Source organism: Geotrypetes seraphini, chromosome 5 (genome assembly GCF_902459505.1).
Source record: "Geotrypetes seraphini chromosome 5, aGeoSer1.1, whole genome shotgun sequence".
NCBI classification, from domain to species: Eukaryota; Metazoa; Chordata; class Amphibia; order Gymnophiona; family Dermophiidae; genus Geotrypetes; species Geotrypetes seraphini.
Genome location: NC_047088.1, coordinates 82,583,098 through 82,601,476, shown reverse-complemented (window position 1 = coordinate 82,601,476; position 18,379 = coordinate 82,583,098). Strand labels below are relative to the sequence as shown.

The following is an 18,379-nucleotide window of genomic DNA, read 5'->3' as shown; positions in this document are numbered from 1 at the left end:
CACAGCCTATCGGGGGTCGTCTCACCATTTTCTCCAGCCGTTGGGAAGTCATCACGTCGGACCAGTGGGTCCTCAACATCATCCGCCACGGCTACTCTCTCAACTTCCAGACTCTTCCACCAGACAACCTTCCCGTAGAGTCTGCTTCACACTCATCTCAAACCCCCCTCCTCCTGAGGGAAGTTCAATCCCTCCTCCTTCTCAACGCCATCGAAGAAGTACCTCCAGATCAAAGGGGTCAGGGATTCTACTCCCGCTACTTCCTGGTTCCCAAAAAGACGGGAGACCTCCGTCCCATTCTCGATCTAAGGGATCTCAACAAGTGTCTGGTCAAGGAGAAGTTCAGAATGCTCTCCCTTGCCACGCTTTACCCTCTTCTTTCTCAACACGACTGGCTATGTTCCCTGGACCTCAAAGAGGCCTACACTCACATCTCCATCAATCAGAGTTCTCGCCGCTACCTGCGGTTCCAGGTACTGCACCACCACTATCAATACAAGGTGCTACCGTTCGGCCTCGCTTCCTCCCCCAGGGTCTTCACCAAGTGCCTTATAGTGGTAGCGGCCTTCCTCAGGTCTCACAACCTCCAGGTGTTCCCCTACTTGGACGATTGGTTGGTGAAAGCACCTTCATCTCAACTCGTGCTACAAGCTACTCATCACACCATCTCTCTCCTCCACCTCCTGGGGTTCGAGATCAACTACCCCAAGTCGCATCTGCTTCCCACCCAGCGACTTCAATTCATTGGAGCAGTTCTGGACACCACGCTGATGAGGGCCTTTCTCCCCTCCGATCGCCAGCGGACCCTGCTCCATCTCTGCCGTCAGGTGCTCATGCATCCCTCCATTCCTGCCCGACACATGATGGTCCTCCTGGGTCACATGGCCTCGACGGTGCATGTCCTTCCTCTGGCACGTCTCCACCTTCGTACGCCTCAGTGGACTCTCGCCACCCAATGGTCACAGACTTCGGATCTTCTTTCTCATCCCGTCTCTGTGACATCATCTCTTCAGCAATCTCTCCAATGGTGGTTGAACTCCTCAAATCTTTCCAGGGGTCTACTCTTTCATCTGCCCCCCCACTCTATGATCATCACCACAGATGCGTCCCCCTACGCGTGGGGAGCTCACCTGGGAGATCTACGCACCCAGGGACTTTGGACCCCACAGGAGCGTCGTCATCACATCAATTTCCTGGAACTCAGAGCCATGTTCTACGCCCTCAAGGCTTTCCAACATCTTCTCTGCCCTCAAGTCCTCCTCCTGTGCACAGACAATCAAGTCGCCATGTACTACATAAACAAGCAAGGCGGCACCGGATCTCGCCCCCTTTGTTTGGAGGCTCTGCGCATCTGGACCTGGGCCACGGACCGCAATCTCTTTCTCAGGGCGGTCTATATCCAGGGCGAACAGAACTCTCTGGCCGACAATCTCAGCCGCATCCTTCAACCTCACGAGTGGACGTTGGACCCTCCGACTCTGCTCTCCATCTTTGCTCGATGGGGCACTCCGCAGGTGGACCTCTTTGCAGCACCTCACAACCATCAGCTGCCCCAATTCTGTTCCAGACTCTTCTCTCCTCACCGTCTGGCTCCGGATGCATTCCTGCTCGACTGGAGGGATCGGTTCCTGTATGCCTTCCCTCCACTTCCTCTGATGTTGCGGACCTTGTCCAAACTCCGCAAGGACAACGCCACCATGATTCTTATCGCACCTCGGTGGCCTCGCCAACACTGGTTCTCACTCCTGCTCCAACTCAGCTCCAGGGAACCCATTCCTCTTCCTGTGTTTCCTACTCTACTTACGCAGCGGCATCAGTCTCTACTGCATCCCAATCTGTCTTCGCTCCACCTGACAGCTTGGTTTCTCTCGGGCTGACCTCTCCAGAGAATCTATCTCAACCGGTCCGCCTCATTTTGGACGCCTCCAGGAAACCGGCCACTCTCCAATGTTACCATCAGAAGTGGACCAGATTCTCCTCGTGGTGTCTCCGGCATCGTCAGGAACCCACCTCCTTAGCGGTGGAAACTGTCTTGGAATATTTGCTCTCACTGTCCAATGCTGGCCTCAAAACTACCTCCATCAGAGTCCACCTCAGTGCCATCACTGCGTTTCATGAGCCTATTCTCAGAAAACCCCTCACGGCTCATCCTCTGGTTTCCAGATTTATGAGAGGGCTCTTCAATGTCAAACCGCCTCTCAAACCTCCTCCTGTCGTCTGGGACCTGAATGTGGTTCTCTCAGCCCTCATGAAACCTCCGTTTGAGCCTCTTGCCACAACTTCGCTCAGGCTTCTTACCTGGAAGGTGCTTTTCCTAATTGCCATCACCTCTGCCAGGAGGGTTAGCGAACTGCATGCACTGGTTGCCGACCCACCTTTCACTGTTTTTCACCATGACAAGGTTGTTCTGCGTACCCACCCTAAATTCCTTCCCAAGGTGGTCTCGGCTTTTCACCTTAACCAGTCCATTGTGCTGCCCGTCTTCTTCCCTAAGCCTCACTCGCATCCTGGGGAACAGGCGTTGCACACGCTGGATTGTAAGCGTGCCCTTGCTTACTATCTTGATCGTACCAGAGCTCACCGGACATCCCCTCAGCTCTTTTTGTCTTTCGATCCCAACCGTTTGGGTCGTCCTGTCTCCAAACGGACACTTTCCAATTGGCTTGCTGCCTGTATTGCTTTCTGCTACGCTCGGGCCGGTCTCTCACTGGATGGAACTGTCACGGCCCACAGGGTCCGAGCTATGGCTGCTTCTGTAGCTTTCCTCCGCTCCACGCCCATCGAGGAAATCTGCAAGGCGGCCACTTGGTCCTCAGTTCACACATTCACTACTCACTACTGTCTGGACGCATTCTCCAGACGGGATGGACACTTCGGCCAATCTGTGTTACAAAATTTATTTTCCTAATGGCCAACCATCCCTCCCTCTTTGTTAGCTTGGAGGTCACCCATGTGTTAAGAATATGCTGCCTGCTTGTCCTGGGATAAAGCACAGTTACTTACCGTAACAGGTGTTATCCAGGGACAGCAGGCAGATATTCTTACGTCCCACCCACCTCCCCGGGTTGGCTTCTTAGCTGGCTTATACTAACTGGGGACCACGCACTCCTCCGTCGGGCGGGAAGGCACTCGCGCACGCGCGGTGCGGCCAACTAGAAACTTCTAGTTAAAAAGGTCCGTACCGAGGGCTCCGTCGGTGACGTCACCCATGTGTTAAGAATATCTGCCTGCTGTCCCTGGATAACACCTGTTACGGTAAGTAACTGTGCTATATTGTTCTTGTCCTTCATCCTGTTATCTCCCCTGATAGTACATCTGTGTGATCAACCTTTTGGGTTGAGGACACCTGCTTTCTTATTTTAGCTGTTAAAGACTGTCCAACTTTGTCATCTACAAGCATTAAATACTGAACATTAGTAATATCACAAACTAATTTAAATAATTATCTGGTTTATCATCACCTATGTGTTTAGAGAAAGAGTTCGTTTAGACACTAATACTGATTAAAATACAACATTTATGAATAATTAGATCTGTCCATCCTTCCTCTTCCCTTTTTTTGTGTTTACAAAGTTAATATTTGAAAGATTTCATGCTGGCATACAATCTTTGGAAAGTATACTGCAGTACAAACTTAGACATAGAACAACATTAAACCTATAAGGAGGGGTATGAATAGAACAGCATTTAGCCGACACTTGACACAGGAGGAACATGTCTTCTATAACTTAAAGCAATTGGACCAAGGAGCTAGTCAAGGTAAGGCTGTTGAAGAAAATCAAGTTTGAAGCAGCCTTAAATCTCATTATGGAAGATGGCAATCTAGGACAGGGGTGGGCAACTCCGGTCCTCGAGGGCCAGAATCCAGTCAGGTGTTCAGGATTTTCCCAATGAAAATGTATGAGATATATTTGCATGCACTGCTTTCTATGTATATTCATTGGGGAAATCCTGAAAACCCGATTGGATTCCGGCCCTCAAGGACTGGAGTTGCCCACCCCTGGTCTAGGATCTCTTGGCAATGCATTCCACAGGACAGGTGCAATGTATCAGAAAGCTGTGGAATGTGATTTGCCAGGACAAAGTCTAGCGAGAGAGGGAATCAGTCAGATTGGTAATGGATGTCTGATCCAAGAGAATGAAGAGCATAAAAGTATAAGTAAACTAAACAGAGCATGGCTGACCTGCAAAGTAAAATTATGTGTTCACATCAGCATTTTAAAAGTGTAGTCTACAGCAGTATTCTTCAACCTTTTGATGTCTGTGGACCGACAGTTGAATAACACTGGGCTAAGTCATGCCCATCTCCATCCAATCTCTGCCCCAGACGCCGCCCCAATAATAGTACTGATTGTAACACCATTTATCCCAGGACAAGCAGGCAGCATATTCTTAACGCATGGGTGACGTCACCGACGGAGCCCCGGTACGGACCTTTTTAACTAGAAAGTTCTAGTTGGCCGCACCGCGCATGCGCGAGTGCCTTCCCGCCCGATGGAGGAGAGCGTGGTCCCCAGTTTCTTCGTTTCCGCGGAGCGAAGAAGACGCATGTGTTTTCAACGGCCGTTGAAAAACTAATTTTTGCCTTCCCGCGCGCGTATTTTTTCACTTTCTTTCCTTTTTTCTTATCGGATTCCCTTTATTTTTGTTTTCAAAAAAAAAACTCGTCGAGTTTTCCTTATTTTTTCAGGCCGGCCCCGGCGGGGCCTGTTGCCACCATACAGGCCTCCGGGTTCGATTTTGCGGAGGCCGTGTTTCCATTCATGCCCCCTCAACCGGGTTTTAAGAAGTGCCAGCGGTGTGCACGCCCGATCTCCCTCACCGACCCACACAATTGGTGCCTCCAGTGCTTGGGTCCAGAGCATCGGGCTGACACCTGCACCCGCTGTGCTATGCTTAAAAAGCGTACTTTGAAAAATCGGCAGATCCAGCAAAATATTTTGTTTGGTACCGGATCTGCCATGGAACCGGCACCGACGACATCGTTGGGCCCAGGTAAGCCGGCTAAGAAGCCTCCCACTTCCTTTGAACGCCCTCCTGCCACGGTTGCGACACCGGCCCTCCCGGCACCGCACCGGCCCCGCAAACGCTCCGCTCCGATCTCGGTGAGTGCCTCATCATCGGCCTCCTCATCGCCGGAGCGTAGAGCGGCACCTATGGTACCGAAGAAGAAAAAAGCGGTACCGGTGCCTCCCTTGGACGACCGCATCGCAGCCATACTCCAAACACAGTTACAGGAGCAGCTTCAACAACAGCTCTAACAACTGTTGCCGGCATTGCTGGCACCGCACCTTCCGGTACGGGACCGGTCCGAGCCTCACACTGTCCCATCGGTGTCGACCCCCTCGGTACCGCTTAATACTTCCATGCCGGTGCTCTTGGCAGAAACACCTACAGTACATACCCGTGATGCTGCCGACCCTGTCCGGTCCCAGGAACGACATCGGTCTTCCTCATCCGGTACCGCCTCGGTGCGCTCAGGCAAATCTCTTTCAAAGACCCGCCATGCCGAGCCCTCCACACCGATGTCCAAACGTACGCACCCCGACGTTAGGGACCCAGATTTGTGGGAAGACTCCCCTCACGGTACCGAGGAGGACGCTTCGTCAACTGACGAAGAACCCTCCATGACCGACACCGTCTCAAACCAGAGCAATCCTCTTTCTCCAAATTCCTTAGGGAGATGTCAGCAGCTCTTTCCATTCCCTTAGAGTCCGACTCTAAAAAGTCTCAGGCTTTCCTCGATGCCCTAGACTTTGAGCAACCTCCCAAAGAATTTCTGAAGTTGCCCGTCCACAACATCTTACGGGAAACTTTCTATAAAAACTGGGAAGCTCCCCTCACGGTTCCTGGAGCCCCTCGTAAATTGGATAGCTTGTACCGGGTTATTCCAATCCCAGGATTTGATAAGCCTCAATTGCCCCACGAGTCCCTCCTGGTGGAATCTACTTTGAAAAAATCTCAGGGTTCCAGTGTATATGCCTCCACCCCTCCTGGCAGAGAGGGAAAAACCATGGATAAATTTGGTAAACGCCTTTTCCAAAATGCCATGTTAGCCAATAGAGCCAACAACTACACCTTCCACTTCTCCTTCTACATGAAGCATCTGGTGCAACAGCTCTCCTCCTTACAGAAATACCTTCCTGAATGTAAGGTCCCTCTTTTCCAGCAACATATTTCCAGCCTCCTCCAACTCAGGAAATTCATGGTTCGCTCCATCTACGACTCATTTGAGCTGACCTCTCGCGCATCTGCCATGGCGGTGGCCATGCGACGTTTGGCATGGCTGAGAGTCTCTGACCTGGACATTAACCACCAGGACCGCCTGGCTAACGCACCTTGTCTGGGTGATGAACTCTTCGGAGAGTCCCTGGACTCAACAACCAAGAAACTCTCAGCACATGAGACCAGGTGGGACACTCTGATTAAACCTAAAAAGAAGACTCCACCTGCTCGCACCTACAGACAGCAGTCTTCTTACCAGCGCAGGTTCTCGGTCAGACCTCTCAACCAGCCTCAACAGCAGCCTCGCCGACCTCGTCAACAGCATCAATCTCAGGCTCGCTCACAGTCTCACCAACCTGCCAAGCCTCTCCCTCCGTCAAAACCATCTCAGCCCTTTTGACTTTTTCCTCCAGGGCATAGCCAGTCTCCCATCATCATTGCCTCTTCCTCAGCCTATCGGAGGTCGCCTCCAAATCTTCCTCAGCCGTTGGGAGGTCATCACATTAGACCAATGGGTCCTCAACATCATTCGCCACGGCTACTCTCTCAACTTCCAGACTCTTCCACCAGACAATCCTCCCGTAGAGTCTGCTTCTCACTCCTCCCAAACCCCCCTCCTCCTGAGGGAGATCCAATCCCTCCTTCTTCTCAATGCCATCGAAGAGGTGCCTCCGGACCAAAGGGGTCAGGGATTCTACTCCCGCTACTTCCTGGTTCCCAAGAAGACAGGAGACCTTCGTCCCATCCTCGATCTCAGGGACCTCAACAAGTGTCTGGTCAAGGAGAAGTTCAGAATGCTCTCCCTTGCCACGCTTTACCCTCTTCTCTCTCAACACGACTGGCTATGTTCCCTGGACCTCAAAGAGGCCTACACTCACATCCCAATCAATCCGACTTCACGTCGCTACCTACGGTTTCAGATATAGCACCGTCACTATCAGTACAAAGTGCTACCTTTTGGCCTCGCTTCATCGCCCAGAGTGTTCACCAAGTGCCTTATTGTGGTGGCGGCCTTCCTCAGGTCTCACAACCTCCAGGTGTTCCCCTACTTGGACGATTGGTTGGTGAAAGCACCTACGTCTCCACTTGTGCTACAAGCCACTCATCACACCATCTCTTTCCTCCATCTCCTGGGGTTCGAGATCAACTACCCCAAGTCACATCTGCTTCCCACACAGCGACTTCAGTTCATTGGAGCAGTTCTCGACACCACACTAATGAGGGCGTTTCTCCCCTCCGACCGTCAACGGACCCTGCTCCACCTCTGTCGTCAGGTGCTCCTTCATCACTCCATTCCTGCCTGACAGATGATGGTCCTCCTGGGCCACATGGCCTCGACGGTCCATGTGCTTCCTCTGGCGCGACTCCACCTCAATGGACTCTTGCCAACCAATGGTCACAGACCACGGATCTTCTTTATCATCCCATCTCTGTGACATCGTCTCTTCAGCAATCTCTTCAATGGTGGTTGAACTCCTCAAATCTTTCCAGGGGTCTACTCTTTCATCTACCCCCTCACTCCATGATCATAACCACGGATGCCTCCCCCTATGCGTGGGGAGCTCACCTGGAAGATCTACGCACCCAGGGACTCTGGACCTCGCAGGAGCGTCAACATCACATCAATTTCCTGGAACTCAGAGCCATGTTCTATGCTCTCAAGGCCTTCCAGCACCTTCTCTGCCCTCAGGTTCTTCTCCTGTGCACAGACAATCAAGTCGCCATGTACTACATAAACAAGCAAGGCGGCACCGGATCTCGCCTCCTTTGTCAGGAGGCTCTCAGCATCTGGACCTGGGCCACGGCCCGCAATCTCTTCCTCAAGGCTGTCTATATCCAGGGCGAACAGAACTCCCTGGCCGACAATCTCAGCCACATCCTTCAACCTCACGAGTGGACTCTGGACCCTTCCACACTCCACTCCATCTTTGCTCGCTGGGGCACTCCGCAGGTGGACCTCTTTGCAGCACCTCACAACCATCAGCTGCCTCAGTTCTGTTCCAGACTCTTCTCTCCTCATCGTCTGACCCCAGATGCATTCCTGCTCGACTGGCGGATCGGTTCATCTATGCCTTTCCTCCACTACCTCTGATGTTGCGGACGTTATCCAAACTCCGCAGGGACAGGGCCACCATGATTCTCATCGCTCCTCGGTGGCCTCGCCAACACTGGTTCTCCCTCCTGCTTCAGCTCAGCTCCAGGGAGCCCATTCCTCTTCCTGTGTTTCCTACTCTACTTACGCAGCAACGTCAGTCTCTACTGCATCCCAATCTGTCTTCGCTCCACCTGACAGCTTGGTTTCTCTCGGGCTGACCTCTCCAGAGAATCTGTCTCAGCCTGTCCGTCGCATTTTGGATGCCTCCAGGAAACCGGCCACCCTCCAATGTTACCATCAGAAGTGGACCAGGTTCTCCTCTTAGTGTCTACTGCATCATCACGATCCCACCTCATTAGCGGTGGAAACTGTACTGGACTATTTGCTCTCCCTGTCCGATGCTGGCCTCAAGTCTACCTCAATCAGAGTCCACCTCAGTGCCATCACTGCGTTTCATGAGCCTATCCTCGGAAAAACCTCTCACAGCTCATCCACTGGTTTCCCGGTTCATGAGAGGCCTCTTCAATGCCAAACCGCCTCTGAAGCCTCCTCCTGTCATCTGGGACCTGAATGTGGTTTTATCAGCCCTCATGAAACCCCCTTTTGAGCCTCTTGCCACAACTTCGCTCAAACTTCTAACATGGAAGGTGCTTTTCCTCATTGCCATCACCTCTGCCAGGAGGGTTAGTGAGATGCATGCACTGGTCGCCGATCCACCGTTCACTGTTTTTCACCATGACAAGGTGGTTCTGCGTACCCATCCTAAATTCCTTCCCAAGGTTGTCTCGGCTTTTCACCTCAACCAGTCCATTGTGTTGCCTGTCTTTTTCCCTAAACCCCATTCTCATCCTGGGGAACAGGCGTTGCACACGCTGGATTGTAAGTGTGCCCTTGCATACTACCTTGACCGTACCAGGGCTCACTGCTCGTCCCCTCAGCTCTTTCTGACCTTCGATCCTAACCGTCTAGGTCGTCCTGTCTCTAAACGGACACTTTCCAACTGGCTTGCTGCCTGTATTGCGTTCTGTTATGCTCGGGCCGGTCTCTCACTGGAAGGTGCTGTCACGGCCCACAGGGTCAGAGCTATGGCTGCTTCTGTGGCTTTCCTCTGTTCCACGCCCATCGAGGAAATCTGCAAGGCTGCCACTTGGTCCTCAGTTCACACGTTCACTACTCACTACTGTCTGGATGCCTTCTCCAGACGGGATGGACACTTCGGCCAATCTGTGTTACAAAATTTATTTTCCTAATGGCCAACCATCCCTCCTCCCTCTCTGTTAGCTTGGAGGTCACCCATGCGTTAAGAATATGCTGCCTGCTTGTCCTGGGATAAAGCACAGTTACTTACCGTAACAGGTGTTATCCAGGGACAGCAGGCAGATATTCTTACGTCCCACCCTCCTCCCCGGGTTGGCTTCTTAGCTGGCTTATCTTAACTGGGGACCACGCTCTCCTCCGTCGGGCGGGAAGGCACTCGCGCATGCGCAGTGCGGCCAACTAGAACTTTCTAGTTAAAAAGGTCCGTACCGGGGCTCCGTCGGTGACGTCACCCATGCGTTAAGAATATCTGCCTGCTGTCCCTGGATAACACCTGTTACGGTAAGTAACTGTGCTTTTTCATATATATACACACACACACACAATTTAATCATATTAACAACACATAATGGTTAACCACAAAATTAAAATACACAAAGCACACTATGTTTTCAACATTCATTCCTACCAGAAAAAAAGATAACCCCATGCAAATGCAGGACCAAAAACTAAAAGTACTAATATTCACAAACAAACCCTAAGATGCAAGACTCTGCAAGCAGTACAACCTCCAGAGAAAAACAAACAAATGCATTTCTTCCTGAACACACAGCAGATGTAAAATCACTAAATAAAAACAATGAAAGCATTTCCCCTACTGTTGTGTCTCTCCCTCCATGTGCCTTGCTTTCTGGCCTGCCCCCCCCCCCCCCACCCGGTGTTAGCTTCAGGCCAGTCCATGGTGCGATTAACACAGGGTCTTCGGGCCGGCTCCCTGAGTGCTGCAATGCACAAAGTTGTGGGAAACAGCTCCTCGCACGCGTCCCGCGCCTCATCTGGAAACCTTCCCTCCGACGCTGCGACATCAGAGAAGGCTTCTGGGTCAGGCGCAGGCCACGGGTAGGAGCCTTTTCCCATAGTTTTGTGCACTGCAGCACTCAGGGAGCCGGCCCGAAGACACCGCATTGATCGCACGGAGGACCGGCGGCTACAGAACAATCTCTTGGGCCCGATGGAGGTGCTGGCCCTGTGGACTGGCAGAAAATTTCTGCGGACTGGCACTGGTCCACAGACCGGCGGTTGAAGAACACTGGTCTACAGTATCCCAAGAATCAAGTTTAAATTCCTATTGTGTTTTATATAAATAAAGTAAAGGCAAAATACTTTAATAGAAGTAACTGTCAGCAACTGAACATCACTTTTCCACATATGCATGGGGTCTTTGTTGTATTGTTCAACTAGCTTCTGTATTTCTGCAGAGAAGTAGTTTTTTGGTTGCTCCCAAAGCTAGGTGAGCACTGCTTCTTTTACTTCATTATCAAAAGTGTATCTGCATCTCTTTTAGTGGACCAAAGATGTAAATCATTAGGCTGTAAGGAAGATGTGGAAGATGTACGCACTAGAGAATGACACGGGGGGGAAAAAATTTGTCCCTGTCTCCACTGTCCCTACAGCATCCATACAAGCCTCAGTACTGCAATATTTAGCTTATTCCTTCCTTATAAAACAAAGTTCTGGCTGCTGAACTAGAGAAAGAGATGTTCAGCTGGCAGGGCTTTGTTTATAAATTTTTATCTTGCAAAGGAACATCCACGTTTCTGACCTTCTGGCTGCCACATGATTAAAGGTCGAGCGCTGCACTGCATGTGGACAAACTGTGCAACGTATGAGTACATATGTTGCATTTTGCTAGCTCTGTTCCAGTTATTGCATAACTTAACAATTGCCTTTAATTTTTGATTCACCTTTATATAATATATAAACCAATTTGGTTGTACTACAGCAAAGATAGTATAATCCAGAATCTAAAACAAACAGTGCATAGACAGGAGATGAGTTAACACAATCATTTTATTTATTTTGCATGAAAAGAAAAGCCCCATAATTGATTATTTTCCCTGTCTAAAACATATGTTGGCACATGCTCAATGAATTACTAATCCCCACCTGGTAGTATATAATGCATCACCTATAGAGACCTTTAGAAAAAGAAGCAACTAGCCAAGGTTTGTTCCTCCTAGTAGGTAGATGATGGATCTCAGTTTCTTTGCTTTTTGGCTGCCTCACCTCACAGCCAGAACCCATTGAAACATTCTAGATAGCACTAGTTACTGCTCAATGCTGTTGTTTTTCCTGCCCAGGTCACTAACACTTGTAAGTTAAATCCCAAACTCCTTCCCCCTTCAAATTCATTTATTGCACAGAGATGGTTTCAGTTTTGCTCAGTTTTCCACTGTGGAAAGTTGCCTTAGTACAGTTAATTGCCCTTAGTGAAGTACTTGGTATTCCCACACATCCTTACTTCTCTGGTATGAAAGAGCAGACCCTGGCTTGTACTAACAGCTATTTGCCATAGGGTCAGATGATGGACTGGGCTGCATGGCAAAATGGATGTAAATAAGTTGACAATAGTACTTAACGATTCTCCCTAGTATATAAACACACTATTTGACAAGTGGCTTCTCAGCATATCCACAATATATTTTTATGCAAATGTTAAACAGGTATATCCTGCTATCTTAGCTGGTTGTCCTTATTACAGGTTTGGGATGCTCTGGTTTCTATCCAAACCCAGCTCAAGAATGCTGACTTTGAAAAGCCCCGTTTGCTCTACAAGGAGAAGGTACTAGAAATCCTCCACATCATCCAATATTTACAGCATCACCTTCCTCTTCATCCTGAGAAGTAAATGTCCTAAATACCTAAAGCAGCTGTAAGCTAGTCTGTCACTGAGAAAGTTCATTACTGTGCAAACATTAAAGATAAGGAAAGGAACTCAGACTGAATATGTTGAAATGAGAGCCAGTTCTCAGATGTTCTCCAATGTGAAAGCTTGTCTCTGAGATATCTGGAAAACCAGATTGGTTGGGGGGGGGGAGGGGGTATTCCAGGATAGGTTTAAGAACCAATGTACTATATTAAAAAAAGGGGGTGGGGATTAAGCACTAATCAGTTATATGCCTCACAGATAAATGTGTATCCAGAGATACTAGTGGATTACCCTATCCTACATTAAAAACATGTATCTACGGAACATTAGCATATAGTAATAGCACTGGCATTAAATCACGTTGGTAGTACTTCATAGGCTCTTTATCATATTACCAGAAGCAAAATCTGCTCTACTTCAGAGTCAGACTTGATGTGATACAGGACAACTCACAGATGGAAGAGTGAGCAAAGACATTTCCTAGGGTCAGTGTGTGTTTCACTACTCAAGTTCTTGAAGATCAGCCAGACTAGGTTGGGGATGACCCTGAAAGATAACACATGAAATTTTGTTTGCAGAGATCTCCTATGCATATTTGTTTTGGAGATCATGAGAAGCAGACAGGTTTATTGCCTTCAGAGACTAGAATTGTTCACCCTCTATTACAAAGACCTGGCTGGTATCATACACATTTACACTGAAGGCTTGTAAGAGAGGCATGTGGGGTTTTGTGGATGTCTGCTGAAAGAGCTAGGCTAAGAAAAAAAAAAAAGGTAACAAAATTAAAAAACCAACAAACACCCTTCAACACACAAAATGTTTCAAATTTGAACATTTTCATTACATTGTCAAAGCTCCATCTTTGTACAGTAGTCATAAGTAATTTGCTTTGTGACTGCTAGGTGGCTCCATAGCACCTTGTTATAGAACCCATATCCAAATTATACATACAAACATTTTGAAAAATCAAAATTAAAGGCTATTGGGTACCCTAATCATCTTTACCCCCTTCCATGGTGGTCAGTATTATAACAGTCAAACTCTCTCATCTATGAATAAGATATAGTTGAGGAAACTTAAAAAAGTACAGAACAAAAACAGTAATTTTTTCCTGAGCAAATCCTTCAGAATTGAGTGAAAACCATGCTTTCAGGGACTAATGGTGTCCTGGCTGCAAGTACAAACCTGTTCCGGCTAACTGCATTGCAGGTCTGTACATGCAGTCAAGAACAGTTAACCTAGTTGTCCTCTCCTGTACCATCCCCACCATACTTGGGCACCTGAAAAACTACAAAATTAAAACAAAAAACAAAACCCCACAAACACAGCTGCACTCTGTTCAAGTAGATGTGAACAAGTTCCTTTGCATTAACTACAAGATGTTGAAATGTCCTTCCAGGATTTTAGAACAAACTTCAGGTCCTTATCAGATGCACATTCATTTTTTTCCTAATCACCTCTCCTGTTGTGCTTTTTGGAAAGAAACAGCATACCTTTACTTCCTTCAAATGGGAGAAGCTATAAAGTTAGGCTGATGTACCCCCTTCCTCTCAGGAGGTCTACCAACTCATAGAAGTATATTTCCTTTTCTTGCCAGGGAGGCACAAGATTTTGACATGAGGCTTCACTTTACCTGCCTGGAGATAGGACTGCAGGATTTGTTATCCGTTTTTTTGGAGGAATTAAAAAAAAAAAAAAAAAGATGTATCTCAATACAACTTAGAATCAAGGGCAAAAACAGGCATAACAAGGCCTTTCATAGTTGGGGGCTAGACATTGTATAAGATTGATAGTGAGCTCTATGTATCCAAAGTACCACCTATGTGAAGGTCACCTTTCCCTCCCATTTTGAATGGAAACAAGTCAGCAGTTTGAAGGACAATCTGCAGTGAAATCAAACTCATTCTGCCCCAGCCAGAGTTCTGGGAGCTCATTGGCACGGTCTAATCCCAGCTCCACCACCAGCGACATTAGGACTTCTTCATCCACAGGGTCAGAGTCAATAATTCCAGGACCATGGTGAACAGTGCTTGTGGGCGACAGTGCTCCCGAGGCCAGTGGCTGCGAACCAAAACTCCAGGCCTGAAGGGAAGCAGAATCGCCAGGATGTGAAGAAACTGTCACTCCATGATACTGGCTGTTTAGTTTCTGCAACTGCATGCTGGCCAGTAGATGAGGCGATGTCTGCAGGCTGAATGCTGGGGGCTTCGATGGCTGTGCAGAAGATGTTATTAGTCCTGCAGCAGGAACATGAGAGCTTCCACCACTGGCCTTATTGGCACTCATACCTGTCCCTGGATAGTGTAGAATGGTCACAGCCTCATGGTCCTTCATGCTCAAACTGGGAAAAACCAGAGAACTCATCTTCTGCCCTTGAAGGGTCCTGGAATACAAACAAAAAGATTTAGTTAGTGGTTCCTCTACTTCCTTACAGCACACTGGTTTCCTTTATATGAAAGTGAGATCTTATAGCAAAGTTTGCAATGCTTGAAATAGCCTTCACAATAGGTCACTTGTTTGTGGCAATTCAGAGAAAGGGGGGGGGGGAGGAGGATGCAGCCCCCCCCAAGAATAAAAGTGTGTGTGGGTATGTAATAAATAAACACACACACATACATACATACACACCCTCCCCCTGGGATGGTGACTGGTGCAGATCCCTGAAGTAGTAGCTATTTGACAATCTTCCTACCTCCAGGGAGAGATTTTATTTTTCTAAGTAAGACATACATTGTACCAATTTTCATAGAAGTTGTCCCAGCTACATGTACTGGCAAAGGTTGGGTACATTCCTGGAGACCAATAAAAGGACAATGCACGATTATATGCTTAGATTCTAGGTGTTAACCCAGAGACAGGCCTTCTGAGTTATGAATCTTCCCTTGAATTGCCTCCAAGGATGTGCCAAAGTCCGTCCGCCCCCCTGAAGTGAACTATCATGATTGGCTAAGTCAGCAGCAGAGTCCTCTGCAGTTTTAGCTGGCCTGATGGTAATGGCAGTGCTGTATACACATGTGGCCTGCATAGGGTTACGATATGGCTCCAGAAAAAGGAGGACAGATTGAGACATCCAGGTTTTACTTTCATTGCTTTCAGTGGAAATAATATGGAGATGTCTCAATCTGCCCTCCTTACTTGCTTTTCCTCTCAATATAAAACCCAATGGCTTTTAAAATAGTTGTAAAGGGTCTTGTTCTAGGACAGGGGTGTCAAAGTCTCTCCTCGAGGGCCGCAATGCAGTCGGGTTTTCAGGATTTCCCCAATGAATATGCATGAGATCTATTTGCATTCACTGCTTTCATTGTATGCTAATAGATCTCATGCATATTCATTGGGGAAATCCTGAAAACCCGACTGGATTATGGCCCTCAAGGAGGAACTTTGACACCCCTGTTCTAGGACAACTGGATTATGGTAAATTTAAAAAAAAAAAAAAAAAAAAGTATCTACATGGGTTGTTCTAAATTTCTATTGGAAAAAAAAATTCAAAGTATACAAAATATAGAGCTGCCATTGATGGAACACACAAAACAGAGTGACACCCATTTTTAGATTATTATATTGGCTACCTATAGGAGCATATATCCTATAGGAGCATATATTCATTTTAAATTATTTGTTATGATTTTTACTATTTCTTTAAGTATAAATCATGTTTTATTGGCACATCATCAGTAAATACACAATACAACACGACCATACAACAAGGTCACGAACATCAAATGTACCATCAAATACATTTTCACCCCAACCAAAGAATCCCCCCAATCCCCACCTACTCCAAATCCCAAACCCCCACCCCAACCCAAACCCACACCATGAGACCCAATCCATACCCAAAAACCCCCCAGCAAGAAAGGATTATGCTGAGCAGGCTGTTTGCTTATGCCGCTCAGCACAGATCAAACAAAACAAGAGAACCAATTCCCATCCTCCCACCCACAATGTGTAATCCCACCCTACCCCCTGAACTCCACATACGTCCAACCACTCATACCCACCATTCACACTCTCCCAAACATCCACCCACCAACCCGGGGAAAACAGCTGAGAGCATAAGGTATCAACAACAGAGTGAATTCAAGACCAGACTTCTGGCCCTAGGGGAAAGCGAGGAAATGTAGGGGTCCCAGGTCTGCAGGAAAATCTTCGACCGCCGGACAGATAATCGAGCATGGCGCTGCTCCAAGAGCATCAAATTATGAAAACGATTCCTCCAAGCCCAGTAAGCAGGCGCTATGTCTTGCGTCCAAACGCTAAGAATGATCTTCTTTCCTATAACAGCACCCTTCCGGATCAGCAACCGATGTCTCCGAGCAGGCACTCGCAAAGATTCATATCTATCCAAAAGCAAGCCTACCGGAGACATCGGAATAGCGTGACCAACCAGCCGCTCCAAAAAGCGGAGTATGGCTCTCCAAAAGACTTTCACTCGAGGGCATCCCCAAAATGCATGAAAAAAGGAGTTGCAACCCAGTGTACACTTAGGGCAGATTGGAGAAGAAATGCCCCCAACCTTGTGGACCCGCTCTTGGGAAAAATACGCTCTATACACCACTCGAAATTGGCATTCCCTCAGTTCTGCACTAATAGAAATAGAAGAGATACGACCAATAAGGGAAGGAAAGTTCAAGGACTCACCAGGTATGCCCAGATCTCTACCCCAGCGGTTCTCCAGAGCCGTATAAGACTTCTGAGGAGTAAGCCGCCGCAAAGCCCCATGCAACGCAGACACCGTCAAGCCACAAGCATAAAATTGGGCAAAAAATAGACGAAATTGGTTACCCAATCGAAACCGTAAGCCCGGGCGCGCCAAGGATCCCACATAATGATGAATTTGCCGGTACGCAAACAGACCTCCCACACCCAAAGAATGAAGCATGGGAAAATCTCCCCAAGGTCTCATCGCCCCTTCCTCATCCAATAAATGCTCAAGAAGAAGAAACCCCTCTCCAGTCCATCGCACAAAGACCGAGTTATCACAGCCAGGCAGAAACTGCGGATTCCCCCGTATAGACAACTGATCCGAAACTTGATGGTCCCCCCCCAGTAACCCTACCAATGCCTTCCAAGAAAAACGCCACGACCTAAGGATGAAACTAGATCGGAACGCGGGAGGCAAGAGGCGAACAGGTAACTGAGACAGCGAAAACAAGTGCCAAGGAGAGAAAAGAGCATATTCAAAGTCCCGAAAAAGATAGTCATCACTCTGTAAGCACCAGTCTCCCAAAAATCGCAGCAAGCAAGCCAGATTATAGAGGCCAATATCCGGGAGCCCCACACCACCGATCCCTCCCGAGCCGAACAGATAAGAGATCGATATCTGAGACTTCTTGCCTTGCCAGAGGAATCGGGTCAGCTGCCTATGAAGCCGTTGAAGATCGCTACGTCGCAGACAAAGAGGCAGCAACTGGAGTACATACAACCAGCGGGGAAAAATAACCATCTTATACAACTGAACCCTACCATAAAAAGAGAGAGGTAGAGACATCCACTTTGCAAAACAACCCTCCGTAGCGGCCAACAAAACATCTACATTAGCACGATATAACCGTCCCACACTGCTCGTAAGTTGCACTCCCAAATATTTGAATACACCAGCCGCCCACCGTAAAGGGAACTGCCCCGGCCATTCCAAGCGCACCGCCTCGGCCGTAGCTAATGCCAAAGATTTATCATAATTCAATTGGAAGCCCGAAAAATCGCCATACTCCGTAAAAAGCGACATAAGAGCAGGAAAGGATTCCCACGGGGAGGTCAAATGAACCAACAAATCGTCTGCAAATGCCGAAATCTTGAACTCTCGGCCGCCAAGAGAAACACCCCGAACCGCCGGATTAGCAGAGATTTCGCGAATTAAGGGATCCAAGGTGAGAACGAAAAGAAGAGGAGACAAGGGGCAACCTTGTCTAGTACCCCGCTGAATTGGAAACACCGCCGAAGAAACTCCATTAACCAGCACCCTGGCCAGCGGATCATGATATAACGCAGCCACCGCATCACTAAAGAAACCTCCCATACCATAATGTTGAAGAGTACAAAACAAAAAATCCCACAAAACCCTATCAAAGGCCTTATGGGCATCAAAACTG

The 18,379-nt window shown here is 48.3% G+C and overlaps 1 protein-coding gene across 1 annotated transcript in view; it reads right to left on the bottom strand.

The window, feature by feature from the left end:
- Window positions 1-11,409: 11,409 nt before the first annotated feature.
- Window positions 11,410-18,379, bottom strand: part of CITED1 (Cbp/p300 interacting transactivator with Glu/Asp rich carboxy-terminal domain 1) — a 40,449-nt gene continuing 33,479 nt past the window's right edge. The window contains exon 4 of the mRNA XM_033944007.1: window positions 11,410-14,670. Within this exon, the coding sequence (XP_033799898.1) occupies window positions 14,151-14,670 (520 nt within the window). The 3' untranslated portion in view covers window positions 11,410-14,150. The remainder of the gene's footprint in view (window positions 14,671-18,379) is intronic.